This window comes from Diaporthe batatas (assembly GCF_019321695.1).
Source record: "Diaporthe batatas strain CRI 302-4 chromosome Unknown Contig00002, whole genome shotgun sequence".
Lineage (NCBI taxonomy): Eukaryota > Fungi > Ascomycota > Sordariomycetes > Diaporthales > Diaporthaceae > Diaporthe > Diaporthe batatas.
This window is the reverse complement of record NW_025408549.1, coordinates 3,363,567-3,384,740: the sequence shown is the minus strand read 5'-3', so window position 1 is coordinate 3,384,740 and position 21,174 is coordinate 3,363,567. Positions and strand designations below refer to the sequence as shown.

Here is a 21,174-nt window from a genome sequence, read left to right as displayed (position 1 = left end):
GCGAGGGGCTCGGGTGGTCATGCCACATCGAGAGATCTTGTCCCAGCCGGTATGTGAAAACCATAACCGGGACAACCGCCCATTACTACCAACCAGTACGGGTAACATGGCATATGTTTCAATGCGGATGGCGGGCTCGGGGCATGGATCGGAACTTGCCCTTCGAGAAAAGTAAACAACATGGCTCATGCCCATGCGCCATGTGGCAAGAAGATGCCAAGATAGGCATTATCCTCAGAAAAGGCATAACCCCGGACAAAAAGTGTACTGGGCCGTTCCGAGCCATTAGCGCGATCGGGAGTGTCTCCTTGCCGGTGTAGATCACGTCTCCCGACAATGTTTCCAATGCTAGCTCGAGTTAGGTCGAGATATTGATAGCGTTGTAAACCAAATGCCTGACACATGTAATCACATCAGACGAGGCCGCAACCGCACGGCTGTTCTCAGATGAACTGGACTGACCAAGCTGAGAGCCCTAATAAAAGTAGACAGACACCAGTTGACCTCACGGCGCCTGTGTGGCCAAGTAGCTAGGATAGTTAGCCAATTACTTTGAGCTATATACAAAAACCGTCTCCAGCCTCCGCTTCAAATGACATCAGCCAGGCTGACGCATATCGATCGAGATACTTACCCACTCAACTCAGCCTTTAGCTTAGAGCTTGCCAGGCAACTTACCGGGAAAGGCCACCTGGCCAGACAGACCGGCCCCCCTTGGTTCGAAATCCTCATGTGTCACTCAGTCAAGGCACAATTTGACATGGTGAATGAGCATCCGATCAGAGCGCCGCTTGTTGTTTGCTACGCTCAAATGTTCAAATAACCTTCCTCTTTAAGGTTATGGTCTCGGTGTGACGAGAACCTTGATTTGTCCAGTCAAATTGGATGGCCAGTGGATGTCAGGCCAAGAGCGGGGCAGAGCAAAGTTAGAAGCAACATTGTTCGGCCGGCAATTCCTGAGCAATTGCACCGCCAGCCTGAGCCATGGACAAAGACTTCGGGACCCGAACAAACAGGAACTTAGAAGCACAGACCCGCGACAAGACGTAATGGCGCACATTGAGACGCAGATTCGCGATACATGCGCGTACAGAGTGTTCATATTCGCGGTTCCTATGTGTCATTATCATAACCTGCGATGCCATGAAAACGTCATTCGCTCGAGCGATGAAGCAACCGATCCGTCATATAATAGCATCAAGTAAAAACAGCATATACGCCCGCTTAGAAATCCATATAGAAAGGGTGCACCGTTCCTCTTCCAGGACTTTTAGAACATTCACCGTCGTTCACTAGATCACTACCGCCCCGCTCTTATTGTGTCGATGATGACGGCGCCGCCCTCTGACTCTCGAACTGTTTAAACAGCCGCAGCTGCAATTTTTGCACCATATCCACCACTTTTCGCGTCTGCGCCGCGTCTCCAACAAAGCCAAACTCGCGCTGGACCTCCCTTTCTAGCTCACGCTGGACTCGCGGTGGCAGGCTCTGACTCAGGTATGTCTCATACTCCGAGGCGGTGCAAAGCCACGGATCGGATGTATCCACTTGCTTGCCAGTAGAGCTTTCGGGAAGACGTGTCTCAGTTTGCTCGTCCTCGTAGACTGAATGGCGCCATGTTAGTATGATGCTGTTGCGTCCCAGGCTCCGGGCCGGTATAAGGTGGAGGCAAACTTACAAGGCGAAGGCAAGGCACCAGTCCCCTCAGGGAACAGTGTGAGGTACACCTCATTCCACCTCTGTTCTTCCGTTGTGTTTGGAGGTACCCGTTTCTTGATCCTCAAGGCTTCTTCTTGGGATGGCATCATGGTCCCCTCCGGAAACGCGTCTGTCTTGGTCTCACACGGAACCGAAGTCCGCTGATGCGCCAGAAGCTCTGATGCACTCTTGCATTTCTTGAGACACCGGCTGCAGGTATGTTTTCCAATAGTGTGGCACCGGTACAGGTGCTCTTTCACTCTGTGTACGGTTGGCCACCCTGGGCCGCAGCATGTTCTCTTTTGTCGAAATTTGCCTGGGTTACTCTTGTCTGTTTTCTCTCAATTAGCTGTTGCCTGACAGTGACAAAACCGCGTGGAGACCTACAATATGGACAGGCAAATCTCTTTTCGCCTGCTTTCAGGCTGCTTGCCGCGGGCGACTCCTCAGCCGTCGAAGAGCCACTCTCCTGCGGGCTGGTGCTGGTCTTCGGCGAGACTCGCCTCTCAAAACTCTCGGTCTCTTCGCTCACCTTCCTCTTGCGCTTATTCTCAACCGAAGCGCTTGGCTGGCTGAAGACTTCGTTGTTCCACATCACTGGTGCCGTATAATTCCATGTGCCAAGCACATCAGCACAGTTGAGGCTGTCGTAGGGCGCGAGCCCATTCGCTGGGAGAATTGGAGCCGTATTCCACTGAAGAGGGCTGAGATCCATCGAGAAGTTCCAGGCGCTGTTTGAAGCCCCAGGGATATTCTCGGTGGTCGTGAAGTCAAGGGTGAAGTCATCAGGGCTGGTTGATGACATTGTTGTGACACTGCTGACACTGCTCTCTACCTCCCATAGGGACGAAGCAAGCGGGCTTGGTGCGCAGTATGAATCGTCCTGACGACACTTCTCGTTCAGGGTATTCATGTGATGGGCAACTTCGTCACCAGATGCACGGTCGGCAGTGGCGCCTTCGATAATGAACATTCGGTGGGTGATGAAGTTCAAGAAGTCCCGGATGAAGGGAGACGCGTTCTTGTGGCGAGAGAGATCGTTGATCCAGGCAAGGACTGATCCCTTGAGGATGGCGCCAACTCCTCCCGTCTGGCTGGGGTCCACGAATGTATCGAAGTACTCGTCGGACAGCTTGCCAGAGGCAGTCCTTGTGGTACGGCGCTTCGCGAATTCCTTGAGGCCCGCACGACCCAGAAGGAACCAGGTCACGAATTCAAGATAGGTACAACCCAGACCCCAGACATCCCAAGATCGGGAGACGGGCTTGAGTTTAGTATCATACTCCGGCGGTCTGTATGTGACTGTCATTTGGCGAAGGGGATCGGGGTTCTTGGATGCGTCGTAGAAGTCACCACCTCCGAAGTCACCAATAACAAAGTCTCTGTCGTCTGTGACACTCGAGGGGCTTTCGCTCCTCGAGCTTCTATCCGAGGGTGTGCTGCTGCTGCCTTTGCCGGTGGTGGGCGGGCCCATGGCAAGTTCCTTGGCCTTCTGGCCCTTTGAGAAGATGAAAATGTTTTCAGGTTTGATATCACCGTGAATTCCAATCTTGTTCATCAGTCTCTGTTGGCCGGCAGGGTCGTCGGTGGTTTTCAGCCAGGATTCGGCACCAGCATGTACAGACTTGAGGGCGTCAGCAATACTAGCACACTGGTTCGCCAGCCACCGCATGTCCTCCTTTCCGGGTTGCTGCGGGTTATCCGTGGACTGCCAAAGTCTTCGAAGATCGCTCTCGGCCCAAGGGAACACCAAATGGTAGCTGCCCTTGTACTTGTACGTTGCCAGAAGGGACAGCAGGTTTGGATGATCTGCGTTGTGCAGGCGTTGCAAGTTGCGAACTTCTCGGTGGAAGGCCTCCTCATCCTTGGACTTGAGCCTCTTGATGGCAAAGTACGGATTATTAGGCATGGCTGTTTGTAGGTTCTTGAAGTTATGATGGGCCTCGTGGATCTTGACCTTCCAGACCTCGGAGTTACCACCCTTGTAGTGGTTCTGCTTCTTGTCCTCCCACGATTCGATGTACGGAAGAATTATCTTGTCCTCAAGATCGACGTAATCATCCTGTTCTTTGGTCACGTTGGTGAAGACCGGAGAGAAGAAGCGCCACTGTGTGCTCTCGAAGGCTTCAATGTCTGCCTGGGTCCAGTTGCTCAGGCAGGGATCTGTGAAATCCACCAGCGGCAGCGCCAGGTGTTCCTTTGCTAGGAAGACGGTAATGCTATCAACCTTGGCCAAGAGCACAAGAAGCCCAAAGACACGGAGTAGCCTAAGATCTTGTCCACTGGCTGTGATGCTAGTAGCCATCTTCTGGACGTCTTGGGCCGGCAAATGGGGGAACTGGCTGATCAGCTCAGCATGGACTGCTTGCTGTGACAGAACAGTTTGAAGTGCATCTTCCGGGATGAAGAGGCGCCCACCATCTCCCCGGACAAGGGCGTTGTTGATCTTGTCTTTGAGGGACTGGCCTGACCCGTCTTCCAGGCCCATCATTGTCCACGAAAGGTCCATAGACTCTCCCTCCGTCACTGCGCTGTCAAGATCCGTCCCAGAAGGTAGGAGCTCTTGAGGGAAACCCAAGTCTAGCTGTGGGTGGTTGGCAAAGTCGATGGAGTCGACGCCAGCAGTGGACGTTTGTGTCGCATGACCGATGGGTTGATCCCGGCTGGGAGTCAGAGAATTGCTGCAGGAATCGAATGGTCCAAAGAAGAGGCTGTCATCATTGAAGTTGAAAGTGTCTAGTGTGGTATCCTGTGTGGTGTAAAAATGGTTCGACAAGGACTGCGAAGGGCATTAGCAAGGTGTGATAATCCATTGATGCGGAATACAAGGCTCTGAACCTACTGAGTCGTGCCAGAAGTTGTCTAACTCCGTCTCCGCGGACGAAGTCGACGACCATGTCGACCTGGACTCCATCGTGGTGGCCTCGGCTCCGGTGACCGGGGCTCCGTCGAGATCCGACATCTCAGAGAGTAGGCCTCGCACAGACTAGGTAGCCACGGTCTGACTGCTGCTGCTGCTGTACGTCTCGCCCAACGCTGAATGCTTATTGCCCTGCTTAACAAGAGGATGTTGGTAATCACAAGCTCAGGCACAATTGAGCATTAACAAGTCTGAGCAAGAGCAGGGACTTTGTCATAAAACATCGAGTGGACCCTTGGCCAAAAGAAAGACGAGCACACGTCTTTTGCTCTCAGTCAAGTAGGAAGGAAGGACACAACAGTCATACACACACGGAGCCACCGACCCACCACCACATCTACCCGGGCCAGTTAGAACCTTCCAGAGTGGGGCTCCCGCGCGAATGCGCACGCACGAAACGGGGCGCCCCAGAAACGGAGTCTTGGGGCATCCGTTTCGTGAACCTGAGGCAAACGGTCATCTATTACATCGAAAAGTGTACTGTGTAAGCACTTGAGTTGAAGTTTTACGGCGCATTGGCACGAACACGGCTGGTTTTTTGGCTACATGCGCGGACATCTTGAAAATACCAGTACAGATTTCAACTCATGAGATCGAAAAGGCATTCATGCCTAGGTACTTTGCAACGAAGCCTGTAAAGTTGCACAGCGTCCACCAGACGGCGGCCTCCAACGGAGCCCTCAACGGCATCCCACCACGCCAAACCGTCCCACGCCCTAGTGCTGACACCACCACCACCGTTCAAGTTCGTGCTCAAATGCGCAGAGACAAAGCCGCCCGCCACCTTCAGACCAGACCACACCTTCAAAGTTGTGCCCGAGGCGCGAGGCAGGCCAATATGCAGAAAAAAGGTAGACACACACATGCACACCTTGTCACTCGGCAGTTGTGTCTGCGTTACCCCAGACTTTCCGTACGTACCCCAGAAAGACATGTATTCTTGGGATATCTTGCCCGAACCCGATCTTGCGGTTCCTTAAGAGACCAATACACGGATACTGTTAGTGCGACACCCGCGAGGACCTAGGTCCCTCCACCCGGACGCGCCAAAGCCCGGGCACCAGCCCAAGAGGTCCCAGCAATCCAAGAGTTCCCCGATCGCTCAAGCTAGATACCTAGGTACTTTTGTTTCTTTGTCCTCGTTCGCTTACTCAGCAACGGCAACGACTTGGCTTCAGAACACATGTGCGCACACACACGGATCCTGACAGCAAAGCTGTGTGGGTGGGTATCATAGAACCTGAGGATGACTTCAAGTCCACATGACATCTGGACGACATCTCAACAACATCCACGCCGAATGTTGTTGAACTACAAAATCTCGCAACACCAGTCTCACCAACACCTTCAAATGCAGTAAGTAAAGAAGCCACATCGCGGTAGTGTGCGCAAGCGATAGAAGACGTTCTTCGTTCGACGTTATAAAGCGTCCTCGGGTCCGGACCTTGCCAAACCAACGGCGTCCTAACCTCCTCTCACAATCTGCAGGCCCGCCCGCGCTCTCCACGTTCCTTCCACCTGGACCAAGGGTAAATCAGGTGACGACGAGAGGTTCTACACTCAAGCCTCTCGTTTACCAACATATCCTGGCACACATTTTTTTCTCGTTTCCCACCAGCCAAAAACTTCCCACAATCGATTAAGAAGCATATAAGCACCCATCAATCAAACCCAAACCGCAACAAACCCGGGAATGACTGTTGTGTTGTTTCTGCCCGCCACACAGGCTCGAGGAGCTGCATTCGAGCCTCTCTCGGCCTTGCGCAGCGTCTGCGCCTCCCCCTCTTTTCTCTTCCCATCGGCCAAGAAAATGGTTCGATGGAAGCTCTCCTACACCATGTTATTTTTCTTTTCTTTTTCTTTTGCTGTCTCATCGTTGGCGAGATCAGATGAGGCCGGGTACAAAGGTGATTGAAAACCCTTTCTCACTTCACTCCCTGTGGGTATCAAAGTGTTTTGTATTTTCCAGAAATTCGTCCTTGCCCATCGCCCGATATTCTCGAGCTTTCGTCATAGGATATTAGGTCCATGCTCAACGTTGTCCTGACTCGGGCTTGGTAGCCGAGGATTGGAACTTCGACCACTTTCAAGCAGTGTCCACCCGAGTCTTGGAATAAACACACCTGGACTTTAAAAGGTTGTTGTAGTAAAGCAAAGCCGATTCTTGGTAGAGATGTGAAAGTCATACTAATGCGTTGAAATTCGTTGCTGTTGGGGCTCATTGGATGCGATGGGGATTTGTCGACAGAAGTAGGTGTCAAGACCGAGAAACGAACGCCATGTAAAAAGCAAGTCGTTAGGTTAGGGCATCAAGGTATGGAGGCCTAGTTCCGAGGCCGGGAAGAAAAAGTAGAAGATAATACTGGGTTGTATCATATTCATGGTTTCAAAGCACTCGTTCAAGCTGCCGGGGCGATGGGAGCAGGGACAGGGGCCGGGATACCAGCAGCGGCCAAGTCGACCTCGGTGTTGTTCACCTCCCCGTTGGTCTGCTTGGTTGGGCAGTCCCTCGAGATGTGACCGGCCTCGCCGCACTGGTAGCATGTTTTGCCAGCGGTGCTGAGCGGGCCGCCGTTGGGAGCAGGACAGTCCCGGGAGATGTGGCCAAGCTTCCCACAAGCGTAGCACTTCATTGCCTGCGCCTGACAGTCACGAGCAAAGTGGTTGGGACCACCGCACTTGTAGCATGTGGCCGGGCGAGGACCACCACCGTATCCGCCGCGGCCGTAACCACCAAAACCACCACGGCCAACGGGACCTCCACGACCCATACCAACGCCGGCGGGGTTGGGACAAGCACGCTGTCGAGGAATGTCAGCAGATGTTGTGGGAGATGCGATTGGAAGGGCGTTTACTCACAGCCAAGTGGCCAGGCTGCCCACAGTTGTAGCACCGACCGGCACCGGCACCGCTCAACCTCAGGGTTGGGCAGTCGGCCTGTACGTGACCCAGTCCTTGACAGTGGTAGCACTGCTTGGCCTCGGTGGTCCGAGGGAGGGGGCACTGGTTTGACTCATGACCTGGCTGCTTGCAGTTGTAGCAAAGGCGTTCGGCCGAGGAGCACACTTCGGCGTAGTGCCCGACGTTGCCACATTTGTAGCAGGCACGGCGAGAGAGCGACGACATCTTGAGGATGTAGGTCTATTGAGCAATAGGTCATTAGCCTCACGTTGCATTACTTCTGTAAAGCGCAAAATTCACAGCCTCAACGCTCAGCACCCGGCGGCGTCTCGAGAATAAGCACATCCAGATTATTTGGGAGGCCCCCATCAGAGCCACGCAGCGAGCTCGGGAAGATGGATCCTTATATATTCACGAGCGTGTCCAGGTAAAGGCCGATGGCGCAAAAGAGGTCTCGCTTCGGCGCAGTTGCAATTGCGTGTCCTTACAGCCCGTATGCACTAGATAAGGGTCGTAGGCTGGTGGCTTGACGTGTGTCTGACATTGAGTTCCCTGCAGCATGCACGGCGCCCTATGAAACACGCGATCGGGCGCAGTGTTCGCGTCCTTTGAGCTCGACTCGTGAACTCGTTGGTGCCACCAAGCGAAAGCGGTCCAGTCTCGGTTATCAGCTCTGACAAGCAGAGGCGAGCGCGATGTAGGTCTCCTAGGCCAGAGTTTATATAAGACGTAGGCAGCTATTTCGTGGCCCGGATCGCACGAGTTCCGGTCCATCTTGGAACGATTCCCCGCGGTTCTGGGACGGGCCGGCGCCGGCGCGGCGTGGTGTAGCGACACAGCCTATCATAAGACAGACTTAAAACCAACCTCGGCCAACAGTGAGCTCGATGCATGTGTTCCATGTTGATTGTTGAAGGCTCAACCTGGACGACAAGACTGGTGGGGTCGAAGGAGGTGTTGGTGACAATGCGCGCTTTTCGACAAGACGGATTTGGCGGGGTGCTCGGCAGATCCGGGAGCTGGCGCAAACAGATGTTGTCGGCACCCGCGGCCGGAGCTCTGGGGTCGAGGTGGACAGTGACGGCCCGGTTGTCGCTGTCGGTTTTCGTGGATGGACATACTCATGTTGGATGGGAGCGCGAACGGGGGAGTCGAGGCCAAGACACCTCGAGGCGGGCAGAACGAGCAAGGCAGCAAAGCAAGAAGAGGGAGAGTAAGAAAGAAGCTCGAGTGTACTCACAAAGATGAAGATCAGGACGGCGAGGTGCGTCAAAAAATTCTGTCTGTCCTTGCACCAAAAAAAAAAAAAACACCAGCTGAGTAACGGCCTTCTTCGTCACGATGTTCAACCTTGATCCTGACCAACAGCGACGACCACTTCCAGCTCCTCAACTCGCACCAAAAAAAACCTAAAAGAGCTTCCTTCGGGACGGGGTGCGTGAAGGACGGGTTCTTGCTGAGGGAGGGGAGGAGAGGGAGGAGATGGGAAGGACAAGGGAAGGTGCGACAAGATGGATACCTATACGCAAGAACAATGGGGCCCCTGTGGGCTAGCTGGCAGCAGGCTGGCAGGCTGGCTAGGACATCTGGGACCCGGCGCAGGCATCTGGACCTGCCTACCTGCCAGCACGGTGGAGCGCAAGGCAGGAAGGCACTGTCCAGTGTCCACTGCCCACTCCCTGCTCCCACTGCCCGGCCCTGCTTGCCCAGAAGAGGGAAGACTTGTGTGCAGTGGTATTGACCTGGGCCTAGCGCATGAACGGGGACTGGTTGGATGCGCCTACACTACAGCCGTATCCGTACCTTTTTCCCAAGGTTGCTGGGTTCCTTGCTGGGTTCCTGACCTGCCATCCATTTTTCGAGTCTTGGCCCCCTGCACCCCGTCCTTGCAGATGCACTACATCTGGGAAAACCCAATATACCTGCCTGCAGATATTGTGCAGAACCAGATGCAGAGGGGGGTTGCACCGGCTGGCCTGCGGCTGAGAAAGAAGCTGACGTCGTCGGCAGTGTGTGTTCTTTGTGTTCCTCGAGGCGAGACTTGGACAGCGCAATGCAAGGGGCGCACAAACAATATCCGTCCGCCCTTGAGATGGGCAGGCATACCGCAGTATCATCTATCTGATATCTAGCGTCTGGTTGGCGCTGACTGTGGACAATCAACCTTGAAATCTCCACCGAGAAATCCCGATATTGCACCCGTCGACCTGAAGGGTTCCAAGGCTCGCAAGGTTCCGTCCCGCCGTCGGAACGAGACGACGGCTCGGAATTTCACTCTCTATATTGGAGAGGCGTCCCGAGGCGCGCACCCCGGGAATGGGGCTGGATTCCTTACCAATGCCTTCATTAGCCAACCAACCCAAGGGATACGTGGGATTCATTCCTGGCATATCTCGCTGTTGTTGTTGTTGGCTGATGGCCGATGGCTGATGGCTGTTGGCTGTCGGCAGGATCCAAAAAGTCAAAATGCCATGCACCTTCACGAATCGAGGGCATAAGCCGCTCGAGCGCCCCAGCGTCTCCTCGGGCTGGCTTCCTCCTCCTCAGACTTGGTCAATTCTGTTTCATTGGGCCTCTTCGCGCACGGCGCGTCCGCACTTCTCGCCGATATGCAGGTCCATTATAGACTACACGCCCTAGTACTGCAGTCCCGGCCGTACCTTGGTATATATTTGGCCAATATAAGAGGCCATAGAATAACGCGACAACCGGCAGTTCTCCGCCGGCGCCTACAGAAGCGCGCCCCGGACCGACGTGACGGGCCATCTATCACCAACATCGCCGGCGATCCTCCCTTATCCGTTTACCGAACCGCCGGGACCAGCCTCGAAGCAGCTCGCTCTCGGCGGCGGCAGCATCAACAGCAGTACTTGATCCAAGGCCCGCCGAGGTCAAGGCAAGGCTAGCCAGCCACAACTCCAAGGCGCCTGGCCCTGCACGTAGCTTTCACTCCCTGACTCGAGCTGCAGGATCGTCACCAGTGCGCGTGTCTCGACGCGCCGCCCAAGGACAAGGCCGCAGGAGCATCAATGCCACCCCCGAGCCTCTCACTCTAATCCCTCCCCCCCATCTTTTGCAGGGATCGCACGTGCCCGGTTGCTTGTTGGCAGCTGTTGGATCTATAGATCCGGCTGCTCTTTTGGCCCCCAACGAGCCCGAGCGGGTTTCGTCGTCGCCGTCGTGCTCTGCTCTGCGTACATACACGGCTTTTTTTACTTGTTCGGCAACAGTTGTGTTGCCCTGTGCAACGTGACGAATGCCTCCATCAGCGATCGATCTCGCGATATGTCGTCGTCGTCTTGACGCCGCTACGGGCTTCTCCGCGCATGAGCTACGCAGCCAGCCAACCACTGGGCCGCCGGATCCAAGTAGCCGCCGTTGCGGGTCGCCTCGCAACGAGAGGGGAGGCCGTTATTACCTAGGTAGTTGGCGCCGACTAGATCCACGAGAACGCGGGGGGAGTTTGTCAAGCGCCACATGGCGAATGAATTAAGTAGTAGTCTAGTCGATACGAGAACGCATGACCGAGGCTTCTTTTCTAGGAGGCGGCGGGGCGAAGACTCGCGCAAGTCCTGGGCACAATGTCGCCCGGACCGGATCTCGGTGTAGCCTCGGTGGCCAGATCTACTGGCGGGATCTGATAGGTGAGGCGATATCCTCACCGAGGCAGAGCTGCAACCAGCAGCCGACTGAGTGCTTCGATCCAGCCGTGGAGGAGATGTGCACTATGTGATTACCAAGGGCACACGAGAAAATTGACATGTTTCCGAGACGCACTATTCGTGTGCCATTGTCTTGTATTAGCTTCATTCCCATATGATCCAACTGAAGCTTTTCTCCCAACCACACGCCTCCGCCGTGCAACCAACCCCCACTGCCAAGGCAATGAATGTGTGTGTATAATGCCCACCTCCCATGATAAAAAACAAAAAAACAAAAACTGGCCGCGACCAATGTGACCCATTTCGCTCCAGACACCAATGCTAGAAATAATAATGTAGGCGCAGGCAGACGAAAGGTCTGCCAAAAGCAGTGAGCATATCCACCACCACCGACAACAACCAACCACCCACCACGATCTGCAAAAGATTTTCGAGACGCGACGCAAATTCACCACCGTACTCTTACATATACACATGCAGCAGCAGAAGCAGCAGTATGATCTAGAAAGACACAACAACGGCCTCCTTAAAAGACCAGTGACACGGGTGATCTATATCCCCTCCCCGGATCACAAAATCAGAAAATCGGCGCGGCGGCGATCCTCCCCGCCTCGGAAGGGTGCACCGGCAGCGGGACCTCGGTCGTGGGCGCGATGGACCGCGGCTGCGCCTCGATGACATACGCGACGCCGTCCTCGGACGCGTACGACGGGGGCCGGCGCTGCTGGGCGCGGGACGACGAGCCCGCCTCGTCGCCAGAGGAGGCGTCGTCGGAAGAGTCCTCGCTGCTGCCGCTGCCGCCCGCGCGGGACATGTCGTGCTGCTGCTGCTCCCCCGCCTCCTCCTCGGGGACGGCGGGCACCTCGGTGTTTCGCTCCCAGTAGATGCGGTTGGGGTCGACGCGCTGATTTAAACAAACATAGGCTTGGTTAACAAAGAACATAAACGTCCAGGGGTGGTTCAGACTCTTGCAGAAACTACTCACCACGCTCTCCCTCCACAGCCCGTACGCGGGCGGGCTCATCTTGGTCGTCTCGCTCTCGATGCCCGCGGCCTCCTCGTCGCGCGCCAGGACCACCCGGATCGGCTGCCGCGGGATCGCGTAGCCCCCGGGGCCGTACATGCCCCGCAGCGCGTTGCGCCGGGCCTCGTCCGACGAGCGCTTCGGGCGCAGGACGAGCAGGCACAGGCGGATGAGGCCCTGGCAGAAGAAGATGGTGGCGAAGAGGATGATGAGGATGAGGAGGACCGTGAACTCGCTGTTGTTGATGTTCTTGGTGAGGGAGAGGGCCAGGTCTGGGGCGGATGGCACTGGGTTAGCTTGGGGATGTGCTGGTGTTGTGGGTGAGGTGGGGGTGGTGAGTTCAATGTTGGGTGATGTACTCACAGACTGCGAGCAAGGACACCAGGAATGTCCCTGAGATAAAGCACTGCAGTATCTGCGACCGGACCTTGCGGCTCTTGATCCACGGGAAGCAGAAGAGGAAGTGTTTCGGGTGGGGCCTGTCGCTGTCACCATCCCCGTCGCCGTCCTCGACATCCCGGATCCTCCTCCTCCTCCTCCTCTGACGGTCCCCGCTGCCGCCGTCGGAACTCCCACCCTGGGAGCTGCTGCCGGGGACCTCGAGGCGGTCCCGGTGCCGGCGGTGCCGGTGTCTTCGGCTCCGGTCGCTCCCGCTGCGGTCCCTGTGGTGGCGCCGCCTGCGCCGCCCCTCGTCCACCAGGTCAGCCAGGCTCGACTCCGCCGGGTCTGGGCCGTGGAACCCATCGCCGTCGCCGCCGCCGCCGCCGCCGCGTTGCCGACCGACCTCGCCGAACAGCCGGCCCGAACCGTCGCTTCCGGCCCGGCTGCCGGGGCCGGTTGGCCGCGCGACGGGCGCGGGCTCGGTCACCGTGACCGTGGGCACGGGTGGTGGCGCGGTCGGCCTGCACGGCTCGTCCAGGGACGGCCGCAGGGCGGGGTGTATCTCGTGCAGGGGCGGCCTCGACGTCGGGGGCCCGTTGGATCCCTGCGTCCATGTGCGCTGGAGCATCGGGAGGTGCAGCCTCGTGCTCGGCAGGTCCACGATGATGCTGTACCTCGAGGGCAAGGTCGAGTCCCTGGGTCCGGGCTGCCTCTCGAGGTCCTCGTCATCCTCCTCCTCGGGGTAGTGGCTGCTGCTCGGCCTCGGGGCTGGGTGGGTGTTGGATCGCGAGGCACGGGTCGTGGTGGAGCGGGCGCCTGGCCATTCTGTCCCGTTGGCACTTGTCGCCTGCGTGCTGCTGGAGAACCTGAACCTCGAGGGTATGCTCGGCCGTCTTATACCCATCCGCGAGAAGCCGCCCTGCTGGCCCCGCTCAGCCATCTCCGGCTCGGGTGAGTCAGATGGGTCGCCCCGTGGTGAGAGAGGCTGGTTCTCGATGTCGTCGAGTGAAGACCGGCCGCTGGCCGGGTCGTTCCGGCGCAGGATGACGCGGCTGAACATGTTGTCGGTTTGTTTCTCTCTGCTGTGATCAGTCTGGCTTGGTCAATACTGCGAGGTCGACTAGATCCAGGTCGTGGGGTTATTGTGGCTTGGTTCCAGTCATGACTTTGTCCTCCAATCGTCTGAGGGTGCAGGGATCTTTGAGTTCACGGTGATGTCGCACTCGCTTCTGCGATTCCGTGTTGATCGTGAACCCGAAAGACAAAGACCCGAATCTCGGACGACGCCTCGAGCTGACAGTTGCGACCGTTACACCTTTCGGTTTCACTGATCCCAACTGAGTGAAAACTTGCTCGACGGGCCAGCCACACGGGCTCAATAATCTCAGCTCGGGAGGTTATTCAAAGACCAATGTCTCAGAGGAAAAGCGTTGTCGGTTGGTCGTGGTGGGCTCGGCGCCACTTGCCAGTCCCAAAGGGGCCCGTCCGTTCGGGTCGGAATATGTATGTATATCGATTGGGTATCGAATGGGTGAAGAGGGCCAGCCGTTTTCTTTGGTGGGGATCCAGTAGTGAGTTTCTCAGATATGGAGACCAGATCTGTATATCCGAGTAAAATGAAGGGTTGTTGTGATCGGCTATGACGATCGTTGCTGAATCGACGGTGTTTCTCGACGACGTTTGTACAAGTCCCCCACGAGTCTGGCAGAAAACAAGAAACAAAAAGGATGCAAGAATTGAAGGTCGATCCGAGGCTCACAGAGCCAACCGCAAGTAAAATTACTGTCGTGGTAGGATTTAGGGGAATTGGGGGAAAATAAAGACCTGGGTAGGAGGGAGGTCGGTCGAGGGCAAAGAAGGTAGCCTGGCGAGCGGCAGACCAACAGGAATTATCCGTATAGACAAGATGTCCCGGGGAAAGGATCGACAAGGAATTGCAATGCAATGCCCTTCAGTGCAGCGTGTAGACGCCGATATGCAGTCCACGCAGGTCGGTGGTAGCTGGCATGGCTGGATGGGCCAGTCAGTGGGAAAATTGTGGACGACGTTGTCGTGTGGATGTCGAGGAAGACGGTGGTGAGGGAGAAATGGTTCGTGGACAGGAGCCCGTCTGGCGCCGCACCAATCCAAGCCAGGAGCATGCCATGCATACGGAGTAGGGCCTGCAGGTGTGCGGGTGCCCGTCTGTCTTGTCTCTCGGCCTGTTGCTTGTCAGGCTTGCCCAGCTTGCCCAGGTGCCCAGGTGCCCAGCCCATGCATGCCTGGTGTGGATCAGAATGGATGGGTCCCGGCAAGATGCGTTCACCACCTGCTGCAGGTCCCCAGGAATTCATCTCCCAAGATTGGATTCGACCGGGACACTGCCAAGGTCCAGGGGTCGAGCAAGGCTGGCAGGCTGGCAGCCTGGGCAGCCAAGCAGCCTGGCAGGATCAACAAGAGCCCCAGACAGACACACAGACACAAGAGAGATAGTACATATTCCGTACCTAGACTAGACACAGCAACAGTAGATCGAACCTGCGAAGCCGAAGCCGAGGTAGGGTGTCAGTGAGTGCAGGGGCCGCCTCTCTTTCACGTCCTGCTTCAAACCACCCTCCCAAGCCCCCCTCGCCCTCACAAAACCCGCCAAAATGCCTCCCTCCATCTATCTGGACCCTGGTGCGGCCGCGGAGGCTCCCCCAATTCCGCTAAGCGAACACGGACTGACTGGCAGGCACATCATCAAACAAGTATCATCCTCGTGACCTGGACCATGCCGCGCCGCAACGTCGCTTTTGTTTATAATTAACAATCTCTCCAGCTCACCAAAGTCCCGGGACTAGGGCCTGGCCCCTCGACCAGGCCGGCTGCACGGGATATATGATATCGCATTGGTCCGCTTCAGATGCCGTGGCGTTCTCAGGTCCATCCCATCTATGGTGTGTCTGCGTGTGCAAGCTTATTTCACCTCGAATCCGCCGGCCCGTGGGCTCGCTGTCTCTCAGTCTCTGTCTCTCTACGCAATCTTCCTCCCGCCGCCCATCGTCTTTGCATGCAACATGGCTAACAGGCGGTAATTTCCTCTGCCACTGATCTATATGTCCCTTGCATGCATGTACTGCAACCCCATACGCGCCGTTTGGCACCCCCCTGAGGCTACTCCACAGTGTACCAAGTTGGTAGTACGACCGACCCCAGCCAGGTCTAGAGGACCGGCAAAAAAAAAAACGATGAACTGATGAGAGCCGTCAACGGCGCTCGACGCTCCCCCAAGTCCCGTAGGGGTTCGACGAGGGCAAAGGTCGAGATTGGCTAGGGCCCCACACCATCCGTTACAGCTTTCCCAGCTTTGGGTGGAAAATAAGCTGCATCTGTTTTACATGAATCAGGGGGGCCCCCATTTGCGCGGATGCAGGGGGGGATCCGAAATCTTGGGATGCTGTTTCACCTTGGCCCTCCGTGGCGGCCTCTGGCCAATCGTCCGGGCCTCGCTACCGCCAAGCTCTTGTCTTGGTGTGACGTTGTCGTCGTTGGTGGGCGGGCGGGCGGCCGGGCTGCGAAATATTACCTCGTGAAGCAACATTTTGAGTTGTGAGCTGAGAGACACTCCAGCCCAATCGTTGGGCCCGTTGTTTCTCACTTTATTGAGGTTATTTCAAAAGACAGGTGCCGCCGGCAGCCACAACGTCACCACCTCCATCTCGGCGTCTTGTGGACAAGTCAGTTGCATGAACCGACGCGGGTAGACGAGAGACAAGGCTGAAAGGCATGATCGCTCTCATTATTTTGGCTTTCACTGATGCAAAGTCCGACAACTGGACCGAGGCGAGCCCAGGGAACTATTTCCCCCTCGCGATTGATTGCCGCCTGCGATTGTGCCTATCAAGTTTCACAAGGCGTAAGGCGTAACGAGTTCCGATCGACTCCACGAATGCGTCATCAGATGAATGGTGAGATCGCGGGGGATTCTGATACAAAGGGCGATGCACGTGGTTGTACGCCAGCACGCATCAAACATTCTCCTCACCGTCCCAAGTCCAGAGCCCCTACGAGGCGGACGGCACAGCCACAGTCGCATGTGCCTGACTTCCTGACTGCTAGAACTGCCTGGCTGCCTGCCGAGGTCTCGCGAGACGGCCGGCCGGGTCTCATTGTCCACCGCGCCCTGCTTTTATGCCGCTCGCCCAGTCTCCTACGACGTCCCCGTCACGACCTTGAGCCGCATGCTGCGGCATCCGGCTCGGCGAGTGCGGACTGTCCCCGGGTCCCGAACTGGGCCAGGACTCGCGTGTCATCAGCACATGACAATTTCTCAATGTGCCAGACTCACTCCACGACCGACCCACACAAGGGCCCGCCGAAACGTCTCCATACATATTGAGACGAACACCCGCAATTTTTCTCGCGGTCTGTGAAAGACCGTGCCATCGGATCACTTGGTCTGTGCTGTAGAGTCGCCATATTGTCGTCCCTTCTCCTGGTAAAACACAAGTCGGTTCCCTCCTGATGTCACAATCTCACCTCAGTTCGCCGAGCAGCATTGTCCGGTCTGCTGAAGCCGACAGGATAATGGGGTCTTTGCCGGGGGCAAACTCCGCAACATTCACAGTGCCCTTGTGGCCCGGCAGCTTGTAGAGTAGCTTGCCGTTGTCGCTCGACCAAATGACAACAGTGCCGTCGCCGGCGCCAACGCCAATCTTCTTCCCATCTTTGTCCCAGCTGGCCTGCACCAGGTTCTTCTCGATGCCCACCTGCGCGCCATCAAAGGTGCGGATGTGCCTCTCGGTCGGTGCGAACGGCCGAATGTCCCAGGTCCGTGCCGTCGAGTCCATCGAGTATGACAACAAGCTCTGCGAGTCTGGCGAGACCCTGAGGGTGGTGATGGTGTCCTGGTGTCCCAGCATGGAGTAAACCACACCCTTCTTCCGTATGTCCCACACCTTGATGTCGTTGTCGATGCCGCCCGAATAGATCTCGTTGCCAGCCTCGGAGATGGCGACCGCTGTGATGGGGAACTGTGTCTCGATGTAGTCTGCCGCGTTCTTGGTCCTCGGGTCCCATATGCCTATCGTGCCGTCGTCGCTGCCGCTGATCAACGTCTCCTCGCCGCGCTTGCTGATGTCCAACGTGTTGATAACCTCCTCGTGGCCAACATAGCGCCGTATCCTCTGCCCGGAGGTCAGGTCCCAACTGGCAAGGTGCATGTCGGCCGAGGCAGAGAAGAGAATCTCGGAGTCGCGGGACCACTGGAGGTCTAGGACGGCGCCGCGGTGGCCGGTCAACAGGCCGTAGTTCTCGCAATCGCCGTAGGTCCGCCAGAGCACTGTGTGGCTGTCAGCAGCGGTCGCAAACGGGAGTGGCGTCAGAGGAAGCTTACTGATACTGCGGTCCATTGAACCGGAGGCGATCAGGTTTCCGCTGGGGTCAAATTTCGCGGTGAAGATCTCCCCCGAATGCCCAGACAGCTCCATCACCGGAGCTTGAAGGCCGCTCGTCCGTGGTGTCTGCTCACATGTCAGCTTTCCTCAGGCTCAAGCCAACTGGATTGTTTCACCCAAGAACGTACCGACTGTATCAGGGCACTGCTGCCAGAGGCATTGGCTCTTGCGAGAGCCCTCTCGCCCAGGTTCTGGCGCTTGACCACCAGTTGACCCGAGGGGTCGTCGGACGCGGGTCTCTTCTCGGCAGACATGGTGTCTTGTGAGGTGGGTCTTTGCGCGGAATGCCAGAGAACAGCGCTGAGGGCTTCGAGGGCGGTACCGGGTCGCTTAGTTGTAACTTGAGCTTGAGCTTGGTTCGACAGGCTTGTTTACATTGTGACGCTGCGATCCTGGAGTCGCAGCTTGCTAGCTGAGATTTTGGACGAGAAAGCGGCAAGGCTGGTCTGTGCTCGCGGCAGCTGCCACCTGCCTGCCGCGGCACAGCCTCCCTGTAACCACCATCAGCGACCCTCGCGGGAACATCGCATTGACAGACCAACACATTTCCAGGGCAAAACACAGCAGTGATCTTGGCTTCGTTGTTTCTCTGACCAAGTCCTTCCTTGAGCGTCTCTAGGTCCTGACTTGGATGGTTTCATGATTTGGCGTTGATCGCAGCCAAGCTCGATACGAGCTGCTGACCCCCTCGTTGCCATCTTCGCGCCATGTCTGCAAGCAAAGCTGCCCGGGTGGGCGAAGAGTACGTGCGGTGCCTCACTTGTCCATCATATCGTGGGCTTGATAAGCTAACATGTAATAGAATATGGAAGTAAGCATGTCGTGCGATCTCGATAATACACCGGATCCGAACATATCCCCCAATCGAAACTAACCCGGATACAAGGACACGAATTGACAAGGTCAACTCTGAGCTTGTCGTGCTCACCTACGGCACCATTGTCGCACAACTGTGCAAGGACTTCGACAGTGACTACGTGGAGGTCAACAAGCAGCTGGATAAGATGGGATACAACATCGGGGTGCGGCTGATCGAGGACTACCTGGCCAAGTCGAACACGATGAAGCGCTGCACAAACTTCCGGGAGACGGCCGAGATGATTTCCAAGGTATGTAAGCAGGTGCTGCCGGCTAGATGCCGGCCGAACGCTGTCGAAGGGTGGTGGTGGCGGTGAACAGCGGGCAAGGGCTGACACCAAATGTGCTTGCTACACTCAGGTCGGCTTCAAGATATTCCTGAACATAACACCCACCATCACGAACTGGACGAGCGACAGTAAGCAGTTCTCGCTGGTCTTCGAGGAGAACCCCCTCGCCGACTTTGTCGAGCTGCCCGACGACGGCCGCGCGCAGGACGAGCTGTGGTACTCGAACATCTTCTGCGGGGTGCTGAGGGGTGCGCTGGAGATGGTGCAGATGCAGGTCGAGGCCCACTTCATCAGCGATGTCCTGAGGGGGAACGACACCACCGAGATGCGGATAAGCCTGATTCGGTATATTGATGATGAGCTGCCGCCTGAGGACGACTGATTGGGCGGCCAGGCTGGTGACAACTGGGACACCAGGGGCGTCTTGCGCAAGTTCCCGACAAGTTACCTAAAAACCTGCGATACTATTTTTTTATGCGGCACGGGCAATTCCGTTCCGACGTCTGGGGCCGATGTGCTGCGAGAAGCCATCCGTACACAGATGCATTATCTACAAGATCACTCGTGGTTGGACTGAGAAGGCGGCCGTCACAAGGATGAGTGAGTGGCTGAGCCAGAGCTTCAATAGACAGGCGGGATTTGTTGCGGTCTACGAGATACGTGTCCGGATTTCAGAGCATTTGAAAACTCTCGCACGCACCGTCAAGGCGGTGAGAGACCGCTGTCTGTGACTATACATCTAACTGTCGACGACTTCTCTGACAAGCGCCACCGCCTGGCCACAGCATGAGACCCCTCCGCAGTGCCCGTGCAGCAGACGCTATCCCTGTCGCACACCACCCTGACCCCCTCGGAAGCAGGTAAACATGCGGAGGGTACAGGATAAAGTGCTGACCCGAGACCTGTCACCAGTAGCCGGGCCTGGGTGAAATGGCAGGCAAGACATCCAAGGGTCTGGCCGTGTTACACACAGGCATGTATGTGGGCCATAGTTGGCTTGCGTTGTTTGTATGCACAGTTCGCCCCTAGAGAAGAGTGGGTTCTCCAGCGGTTTGCCCAATGTCTCGGGTCACCTTTTGTCTTTGATTGATAGTTATCATCCAGATGTCGTTTCCCTTTTGCGGCTCTCTAGAACAATGCATCGCGCGTACCCGCGTTGCCGTTTGTTTTTATATATAGAATGTGTCTGCGACATACGGATATATCGGTTGACCCCACAGCGCAAGCTGCCGTGTGGTTGAGCGGGCCGCGCCGAGAGCAGAGACGAACAAAAAAGAATAAAGAGGGCCCAAAGAGGCAAGAGCGTAGAAAAAGGGGATGGAAGAGCCGCAAGAAGAATGTAGGTAATAAACGCGGTATCCACCAGAATCGTGGCTCAGCCAGGCCTGGCGTGCGCCGTCCTGTCCCGGCCCGTATTAAGCTTCGCCATGTGGGATCTCCTGTTGATGATCCCTGGCCTCGCCTGTTTTCTGTGCTGGGTCCCTGAGATGGGAAAAAAGGACCCGTTGGTGGTTGTCCCCCATCCCCCCCCCCCCCCGGCCCGTAGATAGATAGATCGGCACTTCCCTTGGGAGCAGTAGGGTATATGACAGGTGGTGGAGGATCAGCTTACCGTGGCATTGCCGTAAGGCTGAACTGGGATGTTGGTGTAATATCGGGGGCGGATCAATCGATGGTGGACGGCGCAGCAGCGCAGCATTGCAGGCGGCGATCAAAAAGGGCCCGTCAGATTCCGCGCCTCGGTGCCGCAGGCAGGCAGGACTAACTAACTGGCAGAATGTCGGCGGGTTGGGAGCCCTTCCTGCAACATGCATCTAGTGCATTCTTTTTTTGACTTTCGTGTTGCGGATTACACAATGTGCTACACTGGAACAAGCGCGGCGGGCGCGGCCTAATGCAAGGGACAAGCCGAGGTTTCCCTCTCAAGCCTGGCCATTTCAGGGATGGATGTGCAGGGCCAGGGCCCGGCGCAGAGAGAGTAGCGAGCTGCATCTGTCCCATCGTCGTCATGGAGGCGAGAAAA

The 21,174-nt window shown here is 56.5% G+C and overlaps 4 protein-coding genes across 4 annotated transcripts; all 4 read right to left on the bottom strand.

Annotated features, from left to right (window-relative positions):
- Positions 1-992: 992 nt before the first annotated feature.
- Positions 993-4,898, bottom strand: KVR01_001640 (uncharacterized protein). The gene is made up of 4 exons (XM_044791610.1): positions 4,541-4,898; positions 2,086-4,477; positions 1,679-2,029; positions 993-1,604 (listed from the first exon to the last, which is right to left on the bottom strand). Exons 1-4 carry the CDS (start codon positions 4,658-4,660, stop codon positions 1,315-1,317), a joined length of 3,153 nt encoding a protein of 1,050 aa, XP_044649595.1. The 5' UTR covers positions 4,661-4,898; the 3' UTR covers positions 993-1,314.
- A 541-nt stretch (positions 4,899-5,439) lies between these two features.
- On the bottom strand, positions 5,440-9,217 carry KVR01_001652 (uncharacterized protein). Its single transcript, XM_044787729.1, has 3 exons — positions 8,760-9,217; positions 7,478-7,759; positions 5,440-7,419 (listed from the first exon to the last, which is right to left on the bottom strand). Exons 2-3 carry the CDS (start codon positions 7,742-7,744, stop codon positions 7,018-7,020), a joined length of 669 nt encoding a protein of 222 aa, XP_044649607.1. The 5' UTR covers positions 7,745-7,759; positions 8,760-9,217; the 3' UTR covers positions 5,440-7,017.
- A 1,773-nt stretch (positions 9,218-10,990) lies between these two features.
- On the bottom strand, positions 10,991-15,100 carry KVR01_001735 (uncharacterized protein). Its single transcript, XM_044789115.1, has 3 exons — positions 12,569-15,100; positions 12,167-12,477; positions 10,991-12,085 (listed from the first exon to the last, which is right to left on the bottom strand). The coding sequence occupies exons 1-3, from the start codon at positions 13,644-13,646 to the stop codon at positions 11,759-11,761; spliced, it is 1,716 nt and encodes a 571-aa protein (XP_044649690.1). The 5' UTR covers positions 13,647-15,100; the 3' UTR covers positions 10,991-11,758.
- Positions 15,101-15,458: 358 nt separating this feature from the next.
- Positions 15,459-18,401, bottom strand: KVR01_001651 (uncharacterized protein). Its single transcript, XM_044793715.1, has 3 exons — positions 18,132-18,401; positions 17,943-18,069; positions 15,459-17,888 (listed from the first exon to the last, which is right to left on the bottom strand). The coding sequence occupies exons 1-3, from the start codon at positions 18,255-18,257 to the stop codon at positions 17,083-17,085; spliced, it is 1,059 nt and encodes a 352-aa protein (XP_044649606.1). The 5' UTR covers positions 18,258-18,401; the 3' UTR covers positions 15,459-17,082.
- Between the last annotated feature and the right edge of the window lie 2,773 nt (positions 18,402-21,174).